This window comes from Corylus avellana, chromosome 6 (genome assembly GCF_965113065.1).
Source record: "Corylus avellana chromosome 6, dhCorAvel1.hap1.2, whole genome shotgun sequence".
In the NCBI taxonomy this organism is placed as follows: Eukaryota; Viridiplantae; Streptophyta; class Magnoliopsida; order Fagales; family Betulaceae; genus Corylus; species Corylus avellana.
Window position 1 is genome coordinate 8,673,185 of NC_142495.1, and position 24,953 is coordinate 8,698,137.

General features: G+C 37.3%; 3 protein-coding genes across 7 annotated transcripts; 2 read left to right on the top strand and 1 right to left on the bottom strand.

Annotated features, from left to right (window-relative positions):
* Positions 1-586: 586 nt before the first annotated feature.
* PLDEPSILON (phospholipase D alpha 4) lies at positions 587-4,763 on the top strand. Of its 2 annotated transcripts, XM_059599856.2 has the most exons (4): positions 587-698; positions 771-1,322; positions 2,009-3,191; positions 4,271-4,763. In XM_059599856.2, exons 1-4 carry the CDS (start codon positions 612-614, stop codon positions 4,705-4,707), a joined length of 2,259 nt encoding a protein of 752 aa, XP_059455839.2. In that variant the 5' UTR covers positions 587-611; the 3' UTR covers positions 4,708-4,763. The 2 variants fall into 2 exon arrangements, with proteins under 2 accessions (XP_059455839.2, XP_088373442.1); XM_088517316.1 differs by having other exon boundaries at positions 587-1,322.
* A 1,662-nt stretch (positions 4,764-6,425) lies between these two features.
* On the top strand, positions 6,426-10,254 carry LOC132186076 (calcineurin B-like protein 10). The gene is given in 10 exon segments (XM_059599862.2): positions 6,426-6,637; positions 6,720-6,891; positions 7,005-7,087; positions 7,720-7,779; positions 7,918-8,026; positions 8,118-8,170; positions 8,650-8,730; positions 8,850-8,962; positions 9,782-9,833; positions 9,836-10,254. Coding segments are annotated over 10 exon segments (813 nt in total). The 5' UTR covers positions 6,426-6,571; the 3' UTR covers positions 9,860-10,254.
* A 6,514-nt stretch (positions 10,255-16,768) lies between these two features.
* Positions 16,769-24,342, bottom strand: LOC132186075 (DNA double-strand break repair protein). 4 transcript variants are annotated; one of them, XR_009440702.2, is made up of 6 exons: positions 24,139-24,342; positions 22,947-23,486; positions 22,691-22,836; positions 21,872-21,951; positions 21,529-21,749; positions 16,769-17,785 (listed from the first exon to the last, which is right to left on the bottom strand). XR_009440702.2 is itself a non-coding variant. In XM_059599861.2 (6 exons), exons 2-5 carry the CDS (start codon positions 23,471-23,473, stop codon positions 21,666-21,668), a joined length of 837 nt encoding a protein of 278 aa, XP_059455844.1. In that variant the 5' UTR covers positions 23,474-23,486; positions 24,139-24,342; the 3' UTR covers positions 16,769-17,785; positions 21,659-21,665. The 4 variants fall into 4 exon arrangements, 3 of the variants coding, with proteins under 3 accessions (XP_059455844.1, XP_059455843.1, XP_059455841.1); XM_059599861.2 differs by having other exon boundaries at positions 21,659-21,749; XM_059599860.2 differs by lacking the exon at positions 16,769-17,785 and having other exon boundaries at positions 21,448-21,749; positions 22,947-23,479.
* Between the last annotated feature and the right edge of the window lie 611 nt (positions 24,343-24,953).

The following is a 24,953-nucleotide window of genomic DNA, read 5'->3' on the forward strand; positions in this document are numbered from 1 at the left end:
TATCAGATATATCCACTGACTTACCCGTAAAGCTACATATATGTAGCTTCTAGACCTTACCAAATATTTGGAGAAACCCAATACACACACACACACACACATATATATATATATGGTCACGTATGTTAATTAATTTTGACCCAATCAATCATCATATAGTCCATCCTCACCCGCATAAATCTAATGAGCCATGCAAGTTCCTAATTACTTGTTTATGGATCATGTGATCTGGTCAGAGCTGAATCGGTAAAGATGTCACCTATGCCTAACAAATCTGTTAATTATTAATTAAGATATATATATATGCAAGCCATTGATGTCATTCTTGTGGCCAGGAAAAGTGTGATTTGAGTTTAAGAAACTTCCATTTGAAGTAGAAACGTGTGATAGATAGACTTGAAGAATGGAGATGGAAAATTTTACAAGTTTTTCCAACCGCCGACACAGTCTATTGCATTCCAAGTCTTTTGTTGCTTCTCCAATTGCAGCAACATTTATAAGTACAGAACATTGACATGAATTGACATGACACGACACATCTCCCTCTCTCTCTCTCTCTCTCTCTCTCTCTGTGTCTCTGAAGATCGAGCGTATTTTTAAAGGCTGCAGCAATGGAGGGAAAGCACAGCTTTCTCCATGGAACACTTGAAGCTACCATCTTCCATGCCACACCCTACACACCACCATCTCCTTTCAACGTATGTACTACAATAACTCTATTTATGTATGTATGTATGTATGTATGCATTTATGTATGTATCATTTTGCAGTGTTTATTTGCAAGGGGAAAGCCTGCGTATGTGACGATAGAGATAGATGACAAGAAGGAAGCACAAACCAGCCACGAACACGACCGCGTTTGGAACGAGAACTTTCAAATCCTCTGCGCGCATCCACCGGAGACGACCATTACAATCACAATGAAAACATCATTCTGCATCTTGGGGAAGATAATCATCCAGGCCCATCAGATTCTCAACGAAGCGAGTTTGATTAATGGGTTCTTTCCTCTGCTCATGGAGAACGGAAGGCCAAATCCAGAACTCAAACTGCGATTCATGTTGTGGTTTAAACCGGCGGCGTTTGAACCAAGCTGGAGAAAGATGCTTAGCAATGGAGATTTCCAGGGGATGAGGAGCGCCTCATTCCCGCAACGGTCCAATTGCCATGTCACGCTTTATCAGGACGCTCACCATCTCTCCACCTTCCAACCTCCATTCCTTCCTCCAAGAAGATTGTGGGAGGATGTGTACAAAGCCATTGAGGGTGCAAAGCACTTGATTTACATTGCAGGCTGGTCTTTCAATCCTAAGCTGGTGCTGGTAAATATTGAAAACCCATCTACTTTTTCTTATTTTCAGGGAATTGAAAACCCCTCCCAATGTTTAAGCACTTTTGTAATTTACTCCTAAAAGTTTAAAAATTTGCGATAACAAGTTCTTATGTTTATAATTTTGCAATATTACCCCTTCGTTAGGATTGTTTTGTTAAATTCTAATAGAGGATGCTAAAATATCAAAAATACGCTTGTTTAATATATATATATATTATTTGCAATATTGCCTACCTGACCGTCGTGAATTTTGCTTCTTTTTTTTTTTAAAAAAAATGTAATTATTTAAGATAATTTTATATTTTTATAATTGTATAGGGGCATAAGGGACATTTTACACGTTTATAGCCCGGGTGTAATTAAAAGGAGAAATGATATTTAGTAGACTATCATGTGACTGTTATACAATTATGATTATGTGCCCATGAATATCAACTATTGATTTTTTTTTTTTTTTTTTTTTTTTTTTAAAGTCTTTGTTAATCTAAATGTTGATTTTAACTGACACATCATCATAATTGTGTGGTAGTCGTATGAGAGTCTACTAAAATAGCTAAAATATGATAACTCGACATTGTAAATTTTTAAACTTTGAGAGTATGATTACAAAAACAATTTAAGGCGGTATACCCCAAATTTTCCCTATAGGAGGCTAGCTAACATGCTTTTAAGCAGGTGCGGGATTCAGAAACTGAAATTCCACATGCAAGAGGAGTAAAGCTTGGTGAATTGTTGAAGCAGAAAGCAGAGGAAGGTGTAGCAGTAAGAATTATGGTTTGGGACGATGAAACATCCCTTCCAGTTATCAAGAACGAAGGACTAATGAGAACCCATGACGAAGATGCTTTTGCCTACTTCTCACACACCAAAGTAGTATGCAAATTGAGCCGGAGATCGCACCCCAAATCCCCGCCAATCTTCTCCCACCATCAGAAAACCATAACCGTTGACACCCGCTCAAACATTAGCCCCAGCAAAAGAGAAATCACGAGCTTTGTTGGCGGATTAGATCTCTGCGATGGCCGCTACGACACAGAAAAACATTCCGTGTTTCACGCGCTCAAAACAGAATCACATTGCCATGATTTCTACCAGACAAGTATTGCCGGAGCGAGCCTCGACAGAGGCGGGCCAAGGGAGCCATGGCATGATGCTCACGCCTGCATCACCGGCGAGGCGGCTTGGGATGTTTTGACAAATTTCGAGCAACGATGGAGAAAGCAATTTGACCCTTCTTTGCTAGTCCCCACATCCACCTTATCAAATCTTCTCAGCAGTATTTCCTCCGAGAGGAATTGGAAAGTTCAAGTATTTCGATCAATCGACCATTTGTCGGTTACCCAAATGTTCAAAAAGTTGACCGTTGAGCAGAGCATCCATGAAGCCTATGTAGAAGCAATAAGGCGAGCAGAGAGGTTTATATACATTGAGAACCAATATTTCATTGGTGGGTGTCGCTTGTGGGACAAGGATCAACATTGTGGGTGCAGAAATTTGATCCCCATTGAGATTGCTCTCAAGGTGGTGAACAAGATCAAAGCGAAGGAGAGGTTTGCAGTTTATATTGTGATGCCAATGTGGCCAGAAGGGGCGCCGGAGAGTGAAGTTGTTCATGATATTCTGCATTGGACAAGAGAAACAATGTCGATGATGTACAAGTTGATCGCAGAAGCAATAAAAGAAAGTGGAGAGCCGGGGCACCCCAGAGACTACTTGAATTTCTTCTGCCTGGCAAATAGAGAAGAGGAGGGTAAAGAGGAGTTTCATCCTCCACATTCTCCTCACCCGGGGACACAATATTGGAACGCTCAAAAGCATAGGAGGTTCATGGTTTATGTGCACTCCAAGATCATGATAGGTATGGCTATCAATCTTCTTTCTCCATACATAATCAATATTATATTATTGTATATAACAACTTACATCATCTCCAAAAACTGGATTAGGATCTTCTACAATTTTAAAAAAATAGTAGATTCTTAAATTACGCAATTTTGGTTGTTTTTAAGCATCGAAATGCTTGAAAATGTCGCCTATTAAAAATGTGATATATTCAAGTTGAGAATTGAGTATATTTTCTTTAAGTTTTTGTTTTTTTTGTTGTAAAAAAACTTTAACCCAAATTTTGTCTTTTGATCTTACGAAGAATGAATGTCTATATTAAAGTGAAGATGAACATTTTTGGGAGGTAATTGTTTTTTGGTTTTCTAAATAATATGCCACATTTTTAATGGGTAACATTTTTCAAGTGTTTCGTTGTCTAAAAACGGCTTAAATTACATAATTTGAAAATCTACAATTTTTTTTTAAAAATTGCTAGGGATCCAATCCCCAAAAACTATGGATCCAACACAAGGAGTCTAATTGGAAAGAGATAGGGACGGAATTCGTGCAATAGCACAATCTTATTGCATTATAATAGAATACGTAATTCTATGTGTAAAAGCTCTCTACCTGATTGAACAAGTATTCAGATAGTCAGAACAAGTGAGACTCAAATGTTCTACCCCATTTCAGTGTCGTAGGACAATTCTATTGCTGCAATGGGATGAAACTTTCATAATCTTGTATTAGAAATATTAGAAATAGAAGCCCTACTTACCGGGGGCGGAATCACTAAGGGGGGGTGGAGCTTCCGTCCCCCAAGCCGCAAAATGTTTCCTAATTTTTTTAAAAAAATACTTCTATAATTATTTTTAAAATCAAATTTTTACCCTCTTTAATTTATTTTTTATTTTTTATTTTTTATTTTTTATTTTTTATAGTTATTTCTAGATTGGTATTTGTATTGAATAATTTGAGAATTATACAAGTGTTCTTTGTTTGTAAAGGTCACATACATACATTTGATTGTGTACATAACAAGGTGCAAAATGGCAAACATATAATTAATGACAAATAATGTATTTGTTGACTTTTGCTCTATTTATGTTTCAGTGGACGACCTATACATTCTGATAGGATCTGCAAACGTGAATCAACGATCCATGGATGGCCAACGCGACACCGAGATTGCAATAGGATGCTACCAGTCCAAAAACGGCGATGACAAGATGAGCGGCGGTGATATTCACGCCTACCGTATGTCACTGTGGTTCGAGCACACCGGAGGCGCCGAGGATTTGTTCCGATCGGAGCCCCAAAGCCTGGAATGTGTGCAGAAGATGCGCTCCATCGGAGATCAAATGTGGCGGATTTACATCGGTGAACAAGTGGTGGACATGGAAGGTGTGCACCTGGTGACGTACCCTGTGTATGTAAGACAAGATGGTTGTGTGGAGGATTTGGGAGACAACGAGGGTAATTTTCCCGACACGACAATTCCGGTGAAGGGCCGGAGATCATTATTGCTGCCACCTGTTTTTACTACATAATTACACGTATACTCAGAATTCAATCTCTTAGAAATTCATTGTTCAAATTTAGCCTATTCTTAACCATATATTGATGTAAATATTATTGAACGATCAGTAATTTTTACATGTATTTTTTATTTTTCTATTATAACTTGTACATCTTATCGATTGTAATGAATATATATTAAGTTTGCAAAGCGATGAGGAAAAAAGAAAGAAAGAAAGAAAGTAACCTATTAATTCAAAATCAAAAAATATATATTGGCGACTTTGTGTAGAGCAAGCAAATCATCATGTGCTTATATTGAATAATTTTATTTAGTAGATTCTATAATTACTATACAACTGAATGATGTGGTAGTAATAATCGGTCTTTGGATTAGTACTTTTTTTTTTTACAAAGTACGAATTTAAAGGCTGATTTTTATTATCACATCATTTAGTTGTATGTCAATTGTACACATATTTACTAAATAGTATTACTCGTCCTTCATCTTTTTTCTTAAATTAAAAAATTATAAAAAAAAAATTATTGATTTTCACTGTCAAATCATCATAGTTGAGATGAATAATGCTATATAAGCTTTACAAAATTGGCACAAATTTCTCCTATTATAGTCTTTTTTGTTTATCCATGTCTCCGTCTTCGCCTCCGCTTTTGGTCTTGCTGGTTTTTGGGCTTAGAGTTTTTTTCCTGCTTTTTGTTTTGTATTTCCATTATGTTCCGTTGTTGTGTTGCTTTCTGTATAACTCGAACCGGTTGAGCTTTAGACTTTGTGTCTGTGTAGGCTATCTTTTTTTCACATGTTTGGTCTCCTTTCAGTTCATTGAGGTGCTACTGCTAGGGGTCTGTTTGGATTGGGTTTTTAAAAATAATCCTAATCAGTTAGGCCTCAGACTCTGTGTCTGTAAAGGAAACCCGTATTCCTTTGTTTTTTTTTTTTTTTTTCTACTTAATTTTCACAGTTTCTTTGAAAATTTGTCCAGATTTAAGTTTTTAGGAGTTTTCTTATTTCAGATGGTTTTATCTATCATAGAAAGCCGTAACTTTCATCGTTTGCATTCGCTAATGCCTTCCACTTTTATGATATCCTTCTAATTCATTAAGGTATTAATAATCTATCTGGATTGAATTTTTCAGTTAAACTTGTATATGCTTTCTGTTTATAGTTTTCTTTTGTAATTTCTTTTGATTTGAATAGATGCACTTAATATATATATATTTGTTCATGTAATGGTGGTCATGATGTGATAATGACAAGAGGGCTCACCAGATCCACTTGCTTGGCCCCGCCCACTTCAACCCACGAGACAATTCTTTCTCAATGATTACCTTATTACCTTAATTATAAATTTAGCCTCATCTTAACAGATGCTTGTTTTTGCTCGTTAAACATTAGAAAAATATCAACAACTCATCATTAATTTGCAAACTTTTGTCTCCTACCCTATGATTCACACAAGACAAACGTCGTTACACACATTTTTTAATGTGGTTATAAAAATAATATTATATTTAAAACTTATTAGTAATTTTTAATGCTATATAAATGAGCGTAAAAGTGAGAGTATATTAACTAAATTACTATTACTAATAATGACAACAAAATAATTGAAATGTCTATCTGGACAAATGATGGCGTGGCCCACTGGAATGAATTCGACAGAATGGCTCCATCAACGTTACAAATGGCGTGCTGTTAACTTCTTCCTTCTACTTCAGCCATTGCTGCAAAACTCTCTCTCTCTCTCTCTCTCTCTCTCTCTCTCTCTCTCTCTCTCTGTGTTGCGCGTTTCCATTGAAGAGAGACTCAAAGGATTGGTTTCCTAGTTGAAAGCTCGAGACATATACACAACAGGGAACTTCTCGTCTCCTATAGGAATGGATTCCTCTCGCAGTTCTCTGGTACTCTCTCTCATCGAAACGGATTCCTCTCGCAGTTGTCTGGTACTCTCTCTTTCTCTTTCTCTCTCTCTCTCTCTCTCTGAAGTTGTGTTTAATGCTGGTGTTTGATTGGTGAATCGATCAGAAAGTATGGTCACAGATGATATGCCGCCCGGTATGTGCCGTGGTAGGACCATTCATGGGCTTTATTGAAGCCCTAATACTCAGCATAGCTCAATGCTTTGGTCACGGACGTCCACGCAACTGCTTTTATTACTCATTTGATGACGTCGTCCGTCTCGCTAGCACAACTCCATGTGCGTCCAATTCTTTGCGCTGGTGTTGTTGGAATGAGATTTTGTTTTCTGTTTGATTTGGTCCTTAGTTTTGGAATGATATTTTCGGTGATCTTGTGCTCATCTGCTTGCAGTTACTGTCAATGAAATCGAGGCATTGCGCGAGTTGTATAAAAAGTTGAGTAGTCTTATGATTGACGATGGTCTCATACACAAGGTAGCTCTGGTTCTGTGTGTGATTCTGTTTTCTCATCAATCTATGCTTTTTTTCTTCTTTGTGTTATTATACAATGAATATTTGCTATAGGAACAAACTGAATTTTTCTGATAAGCGGCTATATGCCTCTCTCAAGATTAATCATATTGGGATTGCAGAAAATCCTTCCTATCATTGTTACAACGGTAATCCTAATTCTTTCTTAGCTAAATTGTCACGACTTATCATGCTAAAGTGCAAAAAAAAGGTAGTAAGCCATAGTAGTTGGAATGAGGAATTGTGATGCATTTCATTGCTCTTGTGAGATCGATTTGGTTTATATATAGTTGGATCCGATCCATAGAAATTATTTGCCTATTTGGGAGCAGGACAGGTAGGTGTTTTATTTATATATGTGGTAGATTAACTAAGACACCTTCTGAAGCAATAATATAAGATTATCATGAGCTATTTATTGGTTTTTTTTTTCCTTGTATTCATCCAGTGACTGGTTACTTTTATATATATATATATATATATTGCATTGACTGAAATGATTGAGCTTTGATGGAAGCTTGCAATTTTAGAATTATATAATCCGAATTAACCAGATTCTAAATTTGTAATCCTTTCTGGTTGCTTATCATTTGAAGGAAGAACTCCAATTGGCAATATTCACAACTCCAGGGGGCAAGAATCTTTTTCTGGACAGAGTAAATTTACTGACACATTCGTGCTTAACCCTAATGATCAGGATATTCTTTCCCATGCTCAGTTAGATTGATCACTTTTATTGGTGATGTGATCTATGAATCACTTAATTAATTCAGTCGCTACCCATTCTTATCTAGGTATTTGATCTTTTTGATGAAAAGAAAGATGGGGTCATTGAATTTGAGGAGTTTGTTCGTGCACTTAGTGTTTTCCATCCACGTGCTCCTGTGGAGGACAAAACTGATTGTCAGTAGAAGTTTTAATTTATGCCATCATAAATTGTTTCTTTTTTGATTGAAATCCATTGATTTTGTTTTCTCCTTTGGGTTTTATGCAGTTGCATTTAGGTTGTATGATTTGAGACAGACTGGATATATCGAAAAGGAAGAAGTGAGTAGCTCTGATGTGTACTATGAATAAGTTCTGAGCTGGTTTATTACAAATAAAATTATTTAAAACATGGATGTCAAAGTTGTTGATGTCTTTACTCAGTAATATCATTTACTTTTCTCATTCAAAAAACAAAAAATCTTTGGTAAAGAAGGTGGTTTATGTGTCTCTTTGACAGTTTGACTTATATCAACTGTTCTGCAAACTGAAAATGTGTTTTATGTATGGGTAAGCTCTTACTGACAATGTTGTAAACATATAATATGAATATTCAAATTCATTTGGAGGTTAAATGGAACTCTTTTTTGATGGTACAACTCGTATTCCCTTGATAATACTTGGTCTATTTTTTGCTTCAAACTGGTGAAAGATGTGATTGTAGCGAGTTATTGCTTATGATTTTTACTCATTGGAACGTGCTAGTGTTTCCCCAACCGTCAATTTTACTTTTTAGTCATTTCTGATGTATCTGCTTTCAGGTTAGACAAATGGTAGTTGCCATTCTTTCTGAATCTGGTATACAGATGTCAAATGAAAATCTTGAAGCTATGATTGATAAGGCAAGGATTCCATGTCAATTATTATTTTTTATTTTTTATTTTATAATAAAAAAATTATATAATTTTAAACATTCCATCTTTGAGATTGTGCACTTACAGTGACTTCTTCACTTGTTTAGACATTCGTTGATGCTGATACTGATCTGGATGGCAAGATTAGCAAAGAAGACTGGAAGGCTTTTGTTGTTCGGCACCCGACACTTCTGAAGAACATGACACTTAATTATTTAAAGTATCTCACTTGCTTCCGTTCAATATTGCTAACTTCATTACTATCATTATCATCAATACCATTATAAGTTTATAACTACTGAAAATTTATTGTCTGCATGACCTCTACTTTTCCTGTCCAAAAAATCACTTGTTAGAAAATCCCTGTTATTCAAATTCTTTTTTAAACCCAGTATTCGGTTCTTGTTTACACTGAAATTACTGAATACTTTATAAGAATATGAACTAAACATTTGATATTGAATAGCCTGTACCATGTACCTCTGTTTTTTCTTTTTCTTTAGGAGCATGGTTTATTTTCTTATGGAAGTTGCCTCAGTATATAAATGTGATTTGTTGCTCTATTGGATTTCTGAGAAAGATGGGAAAGATTATGGAAAATTGGATATTATTCACTAGTTGAAGTTAGGGCAGAATAGCAAAATGGGAAGTTCTGTTTATTTATGTAACATTATGGCAATCTAATGGAGCATAAAATTCATGTCAAATCAACAAGTTGATAGTTTTATTGAATTGAAGGTCTGTTAAGTTTGATTCTGCTCTTCATGGTTACCTGTCAGTAAAGTTTGCTATATTCTCTATAATTTCGTTGGGCATAATCTAGGGAAGTCCATGGATTTTGTATTGCAGAAGGCTTTCTGCTATAAATGGGTGTTATTATATACTTGAATTGAATATATATATATATACACACTAGCATTCTTTGGTATTTAACCATCAAGCTTTCCCTCATACAAGATGCCTACTACTATTTGTATCACACAAAGTTATCTCAAAACTCTAAACCTACTTTTTTTTTTTTTGATTTTCCATTTGACAGGGACATCACGGCCATGTTTCCAAGTTTTATTTACAACACTGAAGTTGATGACTGAGCATTTTGGCAACACTGAAGTGAGGCTAAATGTTGAAAATGAATAGAAAAGCTCTGCTGCATCAGGGAGCGTTTTAATATTCCAGAATGAGTTGGGACTGTCTTGGCGAATGCCGCCTCAAGGGTTGCTCACTACCCATTGGCACATACATGAGGCTGCCCAAACCCACTACTTCTTATCTAAGATTTATCCCTTCTTTCTACTGGAAACCTCATTTGCAAGAAACATTCCCTAGTCTTTCATGTACATAGATGGAAATACTCCTACTGTTTAGCAAGTGACCTGTAAGCATAGTTTTGTTTTTGCTTTTCTGGGTTACATCTTTCGATGTGTCAAAGGACTTTTGCCATCGCCTCCTCCTCTATCCTTCCCCCACCCTTGTTTTTATCATAGCCTCAATTGACTCTCTTTCTCTCTCTCTCTCTCTGCATGTGCGTTTGTGTGTGTAAAGCCTGTTTGCTTGGTATTCTGTTTTTTTTTTTTTTTTAGTAGGTGAGATAAAGATACAAGCAGAAACAGAAAATCAAGAGGGATACCAGGAAAACCCAGTAGCAAGGTATTCACGCTTGGCTTGGTATTTTTAGAACACAAGAAAACCAGCCTTGAGCCAGACTTTTGTATCAAGAAGCAGAGTTAGACGGAGCGGGCTGCTTCCCAGGCAGCAAAGGATTTGCCGTACGCAGCTAGGGTGTGGAGCGAAGGCAAGATTGAGGAAGCGAGAGCCCTAGTTTTAATGCATTTATGGTCACCGAGCACGAATGTCTATATCTGTTATTGTTCGGTAATATTCGTTATTATATTGATTTCATGTACAAAGACAGTAGAGTTTTGTTTGCAAGAAACTAAATTCGGTTTACGATTAAAGAATCATTTCCATTTTAAATTCTTTCAATTTCTTTTATTTAGTGCATTTTTAAGGATATTGCATTTAATGCACTACCATCATTAAAATTTATTGACAACACTACCCTTTAAAACATACTAAATAAAGAAAATTGAGAAATTTTAAAATTGAGAGAATCATTTTCCTCGTGGCTATTGATTTGTAAAGTGAAGAGATGGTACTTCTCCACACTCCCTTTTAGTAAACGGTTAGTATTCCTTTTCAACATTTACTATTTTTCTGCAATCTGCCTCCTCTAGCTACTTTTCTAGCAACACTAGTTATATTAACTAACCAAAAACACTCTACTTTTTCTTTTCTTTTAGGGGTAATTACTTTTTGTTCTGATGAACTACCAACTACAATACCTAACCTCATCAAACTACCATCTTATGACCAAAAGCATCATTTCGTCAGTCAAATGAGTTAAAATTGACGGTCAACAGTCATGTGCAAATCATGTATTATTTTAAATTTTTTCTTTCACTTTTGCCCTCACTTTAGATCGAGAAAATGATGCTTATACCCTCCAAAACCCTAATCCAACAAATGAAAACAATTTAAAATTTGGGCAAAAGTGGAAAAAAAAAAATTTAAAATTGCACATGACCGTTTACCGTCAATTTTAATCAATTTGACTGAAGGAAGAGAGCTTTTTGTCATAAGATGGTTGTTTGATGGGATCAAATGTCATAGTTGGTAGCTCATGGAGGAAAAGTGTCAAGGCCTGTAAAAGGTAATTACCCCTTTCTTTTTTCTCTCTATTTTACCTACTACTTTTTCAATGCAAACTCTAGCAGTCTATTTATCTCATTCTCTATTTTATTCTTTATTTTATTTTTATTATTTCTTTATCTACTCTACTACCATTTCTCTCTCATGGAGAAAAATAAAAAGCAGAGCAAAATATTACAAACCCAGAATCAAAAACCACAGCCATTGAGTAATTCTTGGACCAAATAACAAAGATTCAAAGCATTTTTTTGTTTTTTTATCTCGTATCGGTATTTCTATACGCTAGATCCGAATGGGGTTTACAGTGGCGCAGAAAGCTTAACAGAGAGAGGTTTGTTTGTGGTGGTGTGTGGCCACCACCTCATGGTCACTAGCCATGAAAATGTTAGGGATGGACACACACCCTTGACTCAATGGTTGTGCAAACTCCATAGAATAATAATGGAATGATAAATGCAATAGATTAACACACAGTATTTATGTGATTCGGCAGTGGGCCTACATCCACGAGACTAACTCCGATCAATCCACTATAAACAACTTGTTACAGTGGTGTTTACTTAAGTTATGTAAAACTTGAGTTAATACAGGAGTAAATTAATACAGAGAGAAAACAACTTCTGTTGAAACTAATATACACTCTCAGTGGTGTATTAAAACACTCTTTTCTTAACTCTCCCTCTGGAGTATAACTGAAGCTCTCATCTCCTGGCTTCTCTTCTCGTGTGTTATTGTTAATCTTTCTCAATCATCATTTGAGGCATAAGGCCCCTTGGATATTTATAGCCAATGTTAGAACCATCTAGATGATGAACTTAGCCCCCAAGTTAGAACCATCTAGATGAATGAACTTGGCCTCCAAGGTAGAACCATCTAGAGGATGAAGACAAATTGAGAACCTTTTAGATAGATAGAGAACCATCTAGATAAATCTTTGAAGAGAACCTTCTAGATTGATGGAGTTTAAACCAGCTAACTGGGAACATAGCTCAAGCTTCCCAGTCAGAACCACCTTAGTCAACATATCAGAGGGGTTCTTTTCTGTATGGATCTTTTCAAGCTTCATTTGCTTTTTGTCTATCACCTCACGTAGCCAATGATACCTCACATCAATATGCTTCGTCCTTGAGCATAACTTGGAAGCACCCTTCAGATATCTTAAGATCCATCTCACAGCTTCCCAATAGTCTTTGCCCAAATTTGGGAGAAATCTGCTGATACTACCTACAGTATGTGCAATGTCTAGTCATGTGCACACCATGGCATACATAAGACTCCCAACAACTAAGGAGTAAGGAATGACCTCCATTGCTTTCTTCTGTGCAAAGCTTTTATCTACTAACCGTGCTTTGTGCTTTGCTAGCTTTCCACTGCTATCCCTTTTCAGCTTGAACACCCCCTTGTTCTTCAGTGCTTTTCTGCCTTTAGGAAGTTCTACCAACTTATAGGTATCATTTTTCTACAGAGAATTCATCTCTTCTTGCATGGCTTTTACCTAATGGATTTTATCCTTATGAGATTGTACTTCTTGGAAACTCTCTGGCTCCCCCTTTCCATTAAGTAGAATGTATTCTAAAGTAGGATATTTGGATGACGGTCTATGCTCTCTAGTAGATCTTCTAACCTGAGATCTTGAATCTTCCTGATCATGAGGATGCTCCCCCTGCTCAGTATTCTCATTATTATCAAGCAACTCCGGCTCATCACTAGGAGTCAATTCTGGTGTAGCATCGTGCAGAACTTCCTCGTCTGGAGTATGCTGAGAAGGACTGGAAGATAAATCAACTATATCTTCAATTGCAGCTTTAGACTTCTCAGGTTTATCTGTATCACTATAGAATTGGTCTTCATAGAAAACCACACCTCGACTTCTGACAATCTTCCTCTTGATTGGATCCCATAGCCTGAATCCAAATTCTTCATTTCCATAACCCAAAAAAATACAGGGAAGTGCCTTGTCATCAAGCTTCAACATGTTCTCATTTGGAACATGTGCAAAAGCCTTGCACCCAAATACCTTCAGATGAGAATATGAGACATCTCTTCCGCTCCATACTCTCTCCGGTATGTCGAAACCCAAAGGAACTGAAGGTGAACGGTTGATTAAATAGCAGGCCGTCAGAGTGGCCTCTCCCCAAAATGACTTGTGTAATCCAGCCATTTTAAGCATGCATCTAACTCTTTCTACAATGGTGCGGTTCATCCTCTCCGCAATACCATTGTGTTGTAGGGTGCCTAGCACAGTCCTTTCATGCCTTATTCCATGCTCTGAGCAAAAGCTTTTGAATTTTTTCATAGTATATTCTCCTCCGTTGTCAGTACGGAGACACTTCAACTCCTTTCCATTCTCTCTTTCAACCATGGCATGGAATTGTTGAAAGATATCAAAGACTTGATCTTTTGTCTTTAATAGATAGACCCACACTTTCCTTGATGCATCATCAATGAATGTGACAAAATATCTATTGCCACCCAAGGTTGAAATTTCGATAAGTCCATAAACATCTGAGTAGACCCTCTCCAGAATAGTAGATTTCTTTTGTGAAGATGTTGCAAAAGAAACTCTATGCTGCTTCCCGAATAAACAATGTTCACATGGATTAAGAGCTTTACCTTGGTCAACAAGAATGAGCAATTTCTTTGCCAAAATCTGCAACCCTTTCTCACTCATGTGACCCAGCCTTTTGTGCCATAAATTTGGAGATGAACTATCTTCCACAGCGAACAACTCATCATGACACACCTTTATATGTGTCTTGTATAATGAACAACAAGACTTGCCTTTGGCCACCACCAAAGATCCCTTGGTGAGCTTCCAAATTCCTTTGCCAAAGTAACTTTCATACCCTTCTTCATCAAGAATATTCTCAAATATGAGATTGAGACGCAGGTCGGGAATATGTCGAGCATCCTTCAAAATCAACATGAATGTTACCAGCCCCAACTATCTTCGAGTTGCTAGTGTTGCCCATTCTTACCATACCAAAGTCTCCTGCTTTGTATGATGTGAAGATCTCCTTGTTAGGAGTAGCATGGTAAGAGGCAGCGGTGTCTACAATCCACTCCTCATCATTACCCGCAACATGCAAACAATCCCCAGTGCTATAAGATAGAACTACCACATCTTGCCCCGAGCAAGTGGCAGTTGTATTCTTTTCATCATCTTTTCTTTGGCTGTAGTCAGCTTGATTTTGTTCTCGCTTCCAAGCATAGCAATTTCTCTTCATATGACCCTCCTTGCCGCAATGATAACATTTTCTTATTTCAATGGACCTCCCTCTTGACTTTGACCTCCCTTTGGATTTATCACGACTCTTGAAACCTCTGTTTTTGCTTCTGCCCCTGTTCTCTGTGATAAGAGCTTGTGCATTGTCTGTCCCAGCAGCTTGTCTTCTGGTTTCTTCATTGAACATACTGCTTGTGACTTGCTCCATGGTCATCTTGCCATCGGGAGTAGAGTTACTCAAAGACACCACCAAGGTTTTCCAGTTATCTGGTAGAGAGCTCAAAAGCATCAAAGCTTGTAGCTCCTCATCAAGAGTCATCTTCATAGTGTTCAGTTGATTTACGATACTCTGAAAATCATTCAAATGGTCGGAAACTGAAGCACCCTCCTTAAACTTCAAGTTAACAAGTTGTCGAATCAAGAAGGCTTTGTTTACGACTGTCTTTCGCTCGTATCTTGTTGTCAGCTTCTTCCATAATTCACAAGCATTGGTTTCATCGGAAATATGATGGTAGACTTTGTCATCCACCCATTACCGAATGAGACCAACTACTTGTAAATTTAATTTCTTCCACTCTGCATCTGAAGTCTCCTTTGGCTTGGCTGTGTCACCTTCAATTGGAGCATACATATCTTTATAGTAAAGAATGTCTAACATCTTGCCTTTCCAAAGCAGCCAATTGCTACCATTTAGACTTATCATTCTACTGCTTGTACCTTCCATTAAAATTGCACAACAATCTTCAAAGAAAAAACGTCGGTGAATAGTACCGTATTACCGTCAACCTGGCTCTGATACCACTTGTTAGGGATGGACACACCCTTGACTCAATGGTTGTGCAAACTCCACAAAATAATAATGGAATGATAAATGCAAGAGATCAACACACAATATTTACGTGGTTCGGCAGTGGGCCTATATCTACCAGACTAACTCCGATCAATCTACTATAAACAACTTGTTACAATGATGTTTACTTAAGTTATGCAAAACTTGAGTTAATATAGGAGTAAATTAATATAGAGAGAAAACAACCTCTGTTGAAACTAATATACACTCTTAGTGGTGTATTAAAACACTCTTTTCTTAACTCTCTCTCTAGAGTATAATTAAAGCTCTCCTCTCTTGGCTTCTCTTCTCGTGTGTTATTGTTGATCTTCATCAATCATCATTTGAGGCATAAGGCCCCTTGGATATTTATAGTCAAAGTTAGAATCATCTAGATGATGAACTTAGCCCCCAAGTTAAAACCATCTAGATGAATGAACTTGGCCTCCAAGGTAGAACCATCTAGATGATGAAGACAAATTGAGAACCATCTAAATGATGAAGACAAATTGAGAACCTTCTAGATGGATAGAGAACCATCTAAATAAATCTTTGAAGAGGACCTTCTAGATGGATGGAGAACCATCTAAATAAATCTTTGAAAAAAAACTTCTAGATGAATGGAGAACCATCTAGATAAATCTTTGTAAGACTTGCTCCATTTTATTTAATCAAAATCTTATCTTAAGTAGGAAAAAACCTTGTCGGCAGCCAACAGAAAATGGGTTGCAGCAGCCATCTACACAACTGCCGACCCAAGGTAGAGAGAAATAGAGGGCATGTAAGTTGGACTTAGATGGTGGGTGGTGTGGACTTGGTGGCCGTCGGCCCCACAGTGCGCTGGAGTGGTTGCCTCGCGTTGCTGCCTACCCTTGGATGGTGGTTTTGGGCAAATAGTGCGATTGGCCTTGTGGGGGTTCAAGCTAGTAGGGATGGCTTTAGGGAGGACCTTCGTTAGTTGTAGGTCACCTACAATGGCATCGTTGAGCGGCACTCGATGGCTATTGCTGTGATTCGAGTGTTTGGCAGTAAGTGAGAAGAAAGCGTGGGTGATGGTGTGTCCTATGGCTGTGGTATGGGCAATATGTGGCTTCGTCTTCTTTGTTTGAGGTTGAGTGTTGAGAGAGATTTAAAAAAGAATTTAGTGTACAACTGTAGCATAAATTATATTTTGACTAATATGTTGGAGAAAAGTGGCTCGTATCAGCAAACTATAGCTAATGAGCCATTTAGAGCATCTTCTGATTTTGCATCACCAGCTAGTTGGAATTATGAAAAAACAGACCATGTAAATTTCTAGTTGTTCTACATCGACTCCGTATCAATTTTTATCGGGTGCTTAATTATACACGAAACTAGAAGTAATACAAAAAATTTCCGCCAGGGGTAACCATTAAAGTCCAACTCTTGTAAACGAGCATCTCAACTCAACCCTCATAATCCCCCTGCTCAACTCAATATCGGCAAAACTAAGCCCATCAATGGCAGCAACTACTAGGAACCGTGTCCATGTCAAATGCCAAGTGCTTGAACACCTGATCACCAAAATTGCCCAAACCCAGCAAGCCAATCAAGAAAATACCCCTCCCGTCTCTCCGTCAAAACCTCCCCAAAAGCCCGACCTCACTGTTTCTACCCATTATAAGTGGGGTGCTCTCTTTAACATCCTTCAACCATCTCCTGAAAATCACATTAGCACCACTTCAGAGCAAAAGCAAAGCCCATGGTTATAACCAACTCCAGTATCAAATTGACCTCAGAAAATCAAACATCTTCCTCTGAAAACAAATCTTCTGATATTTGAGATATTCGTTTTCATTCAGTGGCATAGAAATCCAGCAATGAACTGGTGGGATCAGCGATGGTGCACACATGGCAAACTGACGCCGGCTAGGGTTGGAAAAAATGAGAGCAGAAGAGGATATTATGCGGGCACATGGGTGGTATTCACTGAAAGAATATGAAGGTGTAATTGGAGTTTCAAGAAAACTCGTAAAACCTCATATCTGCTTCTGGAAAATAAATTTCCAGAAGCAGCTAACTGCTGCTGCGCCATAATGTGGTCAGAACAAATCTGCTTCTGTCCAAAAGCGTTTTCAGAACCTTAACGCCTCAATAAGGGCCAAGCACGCGTGAAAATTGATTTCGACCCTCTGACCGCAACGCCAAACATGCACCTAAAGCCCTTTAGCCAGAACTGCAGAAGTTTATCTGACATTCTTTTGGATCCGGCATACTTTGCCTTTACCTTCCACATAAAAGTACCGGCCTTCTATCTGCAGCACATAATATGAAAAAAAAAAAATCGGTCAGAATCAATCAACATATATACAGACATTTATAAAAGTAAAAAAACTGTAATAGGCACATAACAAATTTTTATAACCATCATGTGGCCATATTTCATACTTAGAAAAAAAAAAAAAAAAAACCATATTTCATAATAAAGTACAAAGCCAAAATAGAGAAGCCAACTTGGCAGAAGCAGACATGAACACAACACCCCATACTTCCATGCCACAGGAGCATTAACAGTTTTATGTTTGTCCTGAATTGTCTGAGTGATGTCAGCAGGCCATAAGGATCCATCAACAATTCTTGAATTCCAGATACTAACATTTACTAATTTAATGCTAATCCTGCAATATCTGACTAAATTTACTTTGATAACCTTGATGAGACAATACATAGTGACCATATGAAACCAGTCCCTACTTGATTTATAGCCTTCACAAAAGCATTTCTCTCCAAACCTACATTACACAGATTACACTAGGAAACAATAACCAGAAAGCACCAACTCTAAGCTGCCATTTGAAATAGAAAAATCAACCTCTAACAAGCTAGAAGTTTATAGTCCAGCTACATAATAGATACAAGTCAATTCAAAATGTGCTTTCCCTTACATTTAAGGTCCGAGTAATAAACCTGAGCTACATTATAAAGATTACCATCTAAATTTCCTCATTCAGTCATTTTATTCATTAGAGGACTAGGCTCACGCATCCTATAAAATTGGAATGACAGAACCACCTATAAAAAAGAACTTGCATAGAAGGTTTGCTGCTCCTACAATAGTCGGCCAGTTCCAGGTGAATACCAGATAAATTGGAAGTCTTTCTGTGCTATAGCAATTCATAAACGATTTCTCTGACCACCAATAACATAAAAACCAACAGGCATCCACTGTTTCAATAACTCCAACAGAATCATCACATTATAAATATAGGATCTAAATGAAAATGGAGAACCAACGGCAAACCTAAGACCATTATTTAAACCATCAAAGTGACCTGAATCTTCCATCTTAACCTCATAAACTACAACTTGGGCATACTCATCCGGATGTGTGCTTCACAAGTAAGAAGATAAACTTCCTGTCTGCCAAGGAAAAGACCTAATATTTCTACTTCATTTAGACACTTTTTGCCCAACTCCCAAAAAGAACTTGAGTGAAAAGCAAGCCCTCTGAAACGAGTGGAAAAGATCACTGAAATCTCCGAATATGCTCCAAATATCTAAGAATCCAACAATTTACACAACATATCATATAATTCTTAAGAAGTGAGACTTCAGCTGCTATCTCAATACATCAAAGCGAGAAATAATTCACCAACACCTGATAGACTTGTAAACCTTCCATGGAATGGTGCAAAAGCAATTACTTATGAAGGAATCTTCAAAGGTCCGTAGTGAAGCTAATGACCATATAAGCCCAAAAATAGCAAAGTGAGGAGCAAATTCAGAACGCATGAAACGGTTGGTGAAGTTCATTACAAGGTTGATACCATTGAATGTGAGATTTGAAGTGTCAACGGGCATATAGCAATTATGCAGGCTAAAATATTATACTAAAGAAAGACCACAACAAAGAACAAAACCCAGAGCCTATTAAAAGTATAGTCCTATACGAGACCAACATATAAACTTTAACCTTAGGACATCACAGGGACCCATAAGCATTATCTAATATCAGTTAAAAAGTCCAGTTAGAAAGACAAATATAAATTTCAGACCCATTCAGCCATTAAAAGAGATAAAATACTTGCCTATGAAGTTCAAAATCGCAAGCCGCTTGTCACATGGCATGGCCACCGTTGTTTCTTCAGATATTCCAGGGTCATTTCAATGCTTGGTGCAACTTCTTCCACATGGAAGGGGCCAGAGTATTTTGACCACTGAAAGGGTTTACAGGATTATAACCCAGATAAAGAAAGAGATACTTTGCAATGACACGAGAAAAGCTGAACTGCATAACTCTTCAATTTCCACACCTGTTTGCAGAGGGTATAAACCATGATGGAAGAACACTCATCAGAAGGCTGTCCAAGAAATTCTACCCCCTTTTCTGCGGTGTAATGTACACTATCTCCGTTATGCCATCCTACATTCACTCTCATCCAGATCCAACGAATCCTTTATTTAGATATAGGAAACAAACTTTAATCCACTTCCAGTACACTAGCTCAAATAAGGAGCATGCAACCTCCAATTCCACCTTCCATTTTTGGTACAAATTTCCACTGACAAACTAAATTTGATCAGGCATCATATGCGTGGTACCCAACTAACCTCCCTCGTTTTTTCAAATTGTTACTTACTGTCCGGAGTGCTACCAGAGAATGGTGTAAGCTATAAGTAAATCATCATGTTCATCCAAAACAGCTTTAATCAAAGCCGCCATTTGATACACTCTTAACTTATGATAACAACACAATACCATACCATGTATGACAGCTAAGTATAGAAGGAAAAACAGGGATTCAACATCACATCAATGGATTACTACAAAATTGCCACTTTGGATAACCCAACTTCCAGTATCCATTCTTCTACTGCTAGCTTAAAAAATGGCTATTGCTCGGAACTCAACAATAGCTGTAAGGCACATTTACTTTTCATCAATTTTATAATCTAAACGAATAAGGGATCCTTGCTGTTCCTAACTGCAAAACCACAAAACTCACTGCAGCGACATACTTAAGATACTAAGTCAGTGCCACAAATTCATCCAAGGAAGATAATTTAAACAACAACAAAAAAACCTACGAACAATGATTCCTAATCACCAAATCTATGGATAAAAGCAGCCCGAAAATCTCCAAAACATGATATCTTCCTTGAGATCCACCTAAAAGAGTGTTGGTAGGCTTGACTATAAACACTGTAATGCGAGATCCATATTCATCTGCAAATATTTTTGTTCCTAATTAGATTGTCTTGTGTAGTCCCCTACAACACATTCTTGAACTGCATATCTTGAAAAGGCAGTTATTAATTGGTAGCCACGGTACATCAGCACTCCCAGTGCCAAATGCGATTCAAAGCATCTGATCTTGCAGTGATAAGATTTGCTTATCATTTCCCAAAATGAAATTGGCAATCTAACTCTATAAGCTAAATATGAATATAAACTCCTGAGTATCTTTTCCAAAGAGAATGAGATCCATAACAATATAGTGGGCAATCTCCACCTATTTGCAGGAAGCATTACTTAATACCTTCAGTAATATACTTCCAAGCAGAACAAAAACGAAAAAAATAAACCAAATACCAAATAACTATTTGATTAAACCTCAAATGTGTTACATTCTTAATGCATGATATAATACCATAATTCATATTCGAACTTCAAACGAAGCATTAACTGCAGCAGCCAACCAAATTAAGTCTGCAGTCATGCAACATGACATATCTCCCCCGTCAATTCCAAATAATATGTAAATATTTCAACCTCCAGAACTGAGTGAAAGATGAGATTAATGTCACCAAATACAGCCCGAATTTTGAAATTCATATGTTCATGATACATTACCACGCAATTCCAGAATAATCAGCTTGTAGTCAACAGAGATGGACAAGTATTATTGAGAAAAAAGTGCCCAGAATAAAGAGAATCAACAAGACAAATAGACATGGTAATGTGAGACATAAAATATGAGGGAATGATAAGAGCCAGATAAATTATTCTTCAAAGCAACAATAAAAACCCTATATACGCCAGTTTAGGATGACTAACAATGTATTCAGATGAATTACTTATGCGGCATGCATAAATAGATGAAAGCTAACACTTCTCGCCCATCTGAATTCGAATAACAGACATCAAATAAACAGATAAGTCATTGCTTCATTCAAACAGTAATCACCAAGATCTCAACGACGAGTCATGCGAGGCTTCTCAGGACCTCCCAATGAAGCTGGACCTGGACCATACCGAGAAACTTTCTCGGCAGCACCCTGAAAAATAAAATAGATAACATAATGAAAGCAAAAATACAAATTAAGAGTCTAATACAGTAATGCAATGACCTAAAAAAGCCAATAATGAATGATAGTTCTGATCATATAAGCACACATACCAGATGAACCCCATATCCATCCCCGTAAGGAGCAGGAAAAATGCTATCTGGGCTGCTGAATTTCATCCCATATGGTCCACCTGCAGAGACCGGAAATCACAAAAAATATCATTATCAAAGTGCAAGATAACAAAGAAACACAAAATAGTTAGATAAACAATATGCTTGCTCTTCTAGTAGGCTGCAATGCATGACAACTGGGAAAATCATTCTAAATACTGAACAAGCAAGGAAACAATTTAAAAACTGTTCAGTTTCAAGGGGAAAAATCATAAATTACAACTGTCCCAATTGCTACTCCGAACTTGTAATAAGATACCTTCATACTTTTATGCATGCATAGTGGTTAAATTGCAGAATGAGAAAGAAATTCCAGTTATAACATATTTATGTATTTGGATTAGCACAGTTCCAATATGGTTTGTCGTGTGCAATGAAATTAAATGAAAGAACAAGGAAGATGCCAAATGGCCTGCCCAATACATGACTATAGGAAGAGTGGGAAAGCTAGAGAGCTTTGTAAAGCCAAGTGGCCCAACCCCAACACAATGTGGACCTTTTTTCTCTCTCTTTTCCCTGTCAATTGAAACTAGGATAAGCAATTTTGCATTTGCACAATAACATCAAAAAGGCTAACAGAGACTCTCTGTAACAAGGACATGGAGAATGACACACAACAGTCATAGTATAACTATAGATGCAAAATCCATCTACTAGGACATGGATGTCCATAGGGTTCACAGGATACAATACATTATCACTATAAAATCCAAAAAATCAAACTTCTTCCACAAGAAAGGTGAGACAGGCAGGTCATACCAGCACCCCATTGCCTACTGTCAGCATTTGCAAATTCTGCACGCAGCTTCTCCACTTCGCGGGCCATGGAAACCAAGTTCTTCTCCATTGACTGCCTCTGTTCCATCAGTTCCATGTTTGCCTTCTTCTCATAATCAAGTGCAGCTCTGTATAACAAAGTCTTCAATTAGTATACAAACTTCAAGCTAAAAGTTTTCATACCACAAAAGGCTTTAAGATAGGAAAAGAAAGCTATATTTGTAGTCTTAGCACAGACCTAGTATGCATAAGCTCCTGGTGCATCCCATCAATCTCTGCCCTTAAAGATGGAATCTGTTGATTATCAGCTTGCAGTCTTGTACGCTCTTGTGTGAGGTTCTGAACTTGCGCTGTGAGTTCCTGCCTAAGGTTATTCAGCTTCTGAACTTCTGCACGAAGCTGTACAGCCTCATTTTTCAAAGGCTCAGTAGCTCGGAGTTCAGCCTCCAGCTTCATTCCTTTCTCCCTAAGATCCCTAGAGTGCATTTCCTGTTCGGTACGAATGTCAGTAATGATGAGATTCATGCGGTGAAGCTCTTCCTTGGCAGCACCAAGCTCTCGATGCAGTGCCATACGGTCTTCAACCAGCCTCCTATTATCAGCTAAGAGCCTCCGGATCTCAACATGCTGCATTTCAAGTTCTTCCTCCAACAAAGCAGGATGAGGAGGAGGCCTAGGCATTGGAGGACGAGCATAAGGCCCTTCCGGCAGGTAACCACGCCGGTCATTGAAGGCTTCACGGGGACCACGGTTTCTCCCTGCCATATTACCCTAAAAACTACCAAAAAAAAGAAAGAAAGAATGTGAAACCATGAAATTCTGATAATATTGCTATAACAACATTTTGCGAAAAAGATTGCCATTCTTTGAAGCTTAAAGAAGTTGGGCCATTACGTGTGCAAAACATGGAAAAATATTGTTAGCTTATTACTCTATTAAGATCATGGATTGGTGATTTAGGTGCCAGACTAGTAAATCATATACGTAAACAAGTTATGTTGGTTTGATTATCGTTTATGGTCCAAGATTTTACATAATCAACCCATGCCACAAAAACCATCTCTGTGAAGAAACATAAAATCCTTACGGCAATGTTTGGCAGATGGGGATTTGTCAAAAGTAGAAACAAAGTTACGTTTCATAATTTCAGGTTTCTCTCATTGAATTCGCACCATTTCATTCCATTATACTACAGAAGGTCACAAAACACAAACAACCTAAACTTGACTTTCTTCACCTCCACACCCCTCCGGGTTTTATCGGCAAACAAACGCAGAATTTAGCACCAAAAGGAACAAGGGAAAAAAAAAAAAAAAAAAAAATTATAATCCTACAAACCCTAACTCACTTTTACATATTTATATATTATAAACCATAAATTGCTGAACACAAATTCTAAGCACCAAAGAAAAATCGAAACAAATTCAAACCTGTTGAATTTGGTATCAGCGAAAGGAATCTGAGGGTTCTGATGGCTCTGAGGGCTCGGGAGGTTCTTAGAGAGAAAAAGAATGGGCGAGCGATTCCAAGGAACGGAATTCCTGAAGGTTGGTGTAGGAGATGGAATATCTTACACGGCGTCGTTTAGAGCGTGGATAGTGCAGTTACTGCGTTTGGTCAGGGTTGTAACACGATATCTGTGTTCTGGAATCTGGGGTATTGGGGTTATTCCAGTTTTAAAATGATTGCAATTCTTTTTAAGGCGATATTAGTCGTCGCTACTAGTTTCAAGTTTCAACTTCGACGTCGACTCTTCCGAAGTCTCTGGTAACGAACAACGCATATGGGTTTCAATATAGACTATAGTCCACTAAAGAAATGTAGACAAACATAATTTTCGGAATTGTGTGTTTTGGTAATTTTTAGAGAATTCATTTGAGTTTGTTATTTTAAAATGTGAGATTTAAAAATAATGATTTTATAAAATGTGTGATTTGAAGATGTAATTTTTAAAAACGCAATTATGTGTTTGATAAAATTGCGGTGGTTTTAGTCGTTTGACCTTTAAAATCGCAGTTTAAACTTTAAAATTATGCGTTTTCAAAAAAATCACCTCATTACCTGTAATTTGAAAATGCATATTTTTTACGTTCTTAAACTCTTTTAATTCGCAATCCTAAGTAATTCATTTTTTGCGATTTAGTTTAAAATTGCTTTTTTTTTTTCTTTTGTTTTTTGTCTATAAAATCACAATGCTAAATATACCTTTAAATAAAAAAAAATAAAAAAAACTTTTAAAATTTTT

Excerpts from the sequence above, each read along its gene's own strand:
- PLDEPSILON (XM_088517316.1), top strand. The coding sequence starts at position 612 with ATGGAGGGAAAGCACAGCTTTCTCCATGGAACACTTGAAGCTACCATC. Across the intron at positions 1,323-2,008 it reads TCAATCCTAAGCTGGTGCTG|GTGCGGGATTCAGAAACTGA; the intron begins GTAAATATTGAA and ends GCTTTTAAGCAG. Across the intron at positions 3,192-4,270 it reads GCACTCCAAGATCATGATAG|TGGACGACCTATACATTCTG; the intron begins GTATGGCTATCA and ends TTTATGTTTCAG.
- LOC132186075 (XM_059599861.2), bottom strand. The coding sequence starts at position 23,473 with ATGGCAGGGAGAAACCGTGGTCCCCGTGAAGCCTTCAATGACCGGCGT. Across the intron at positions 22,837-22,946 it reads CAGGAGCTTATGCATACTAG|AGCTGCACTTGATTATGAGA; the intron begins GTCTGTGCTAAG and ends TTTGTTATACAG. Across the intron at positions 21,952-22,690 it reads CAGTAGGCAATGGGGTGCTG|GTGGACCATATGGGATGAAA; the intron begins GTATGACCTGCC and ends CGGTCTCTGCAG.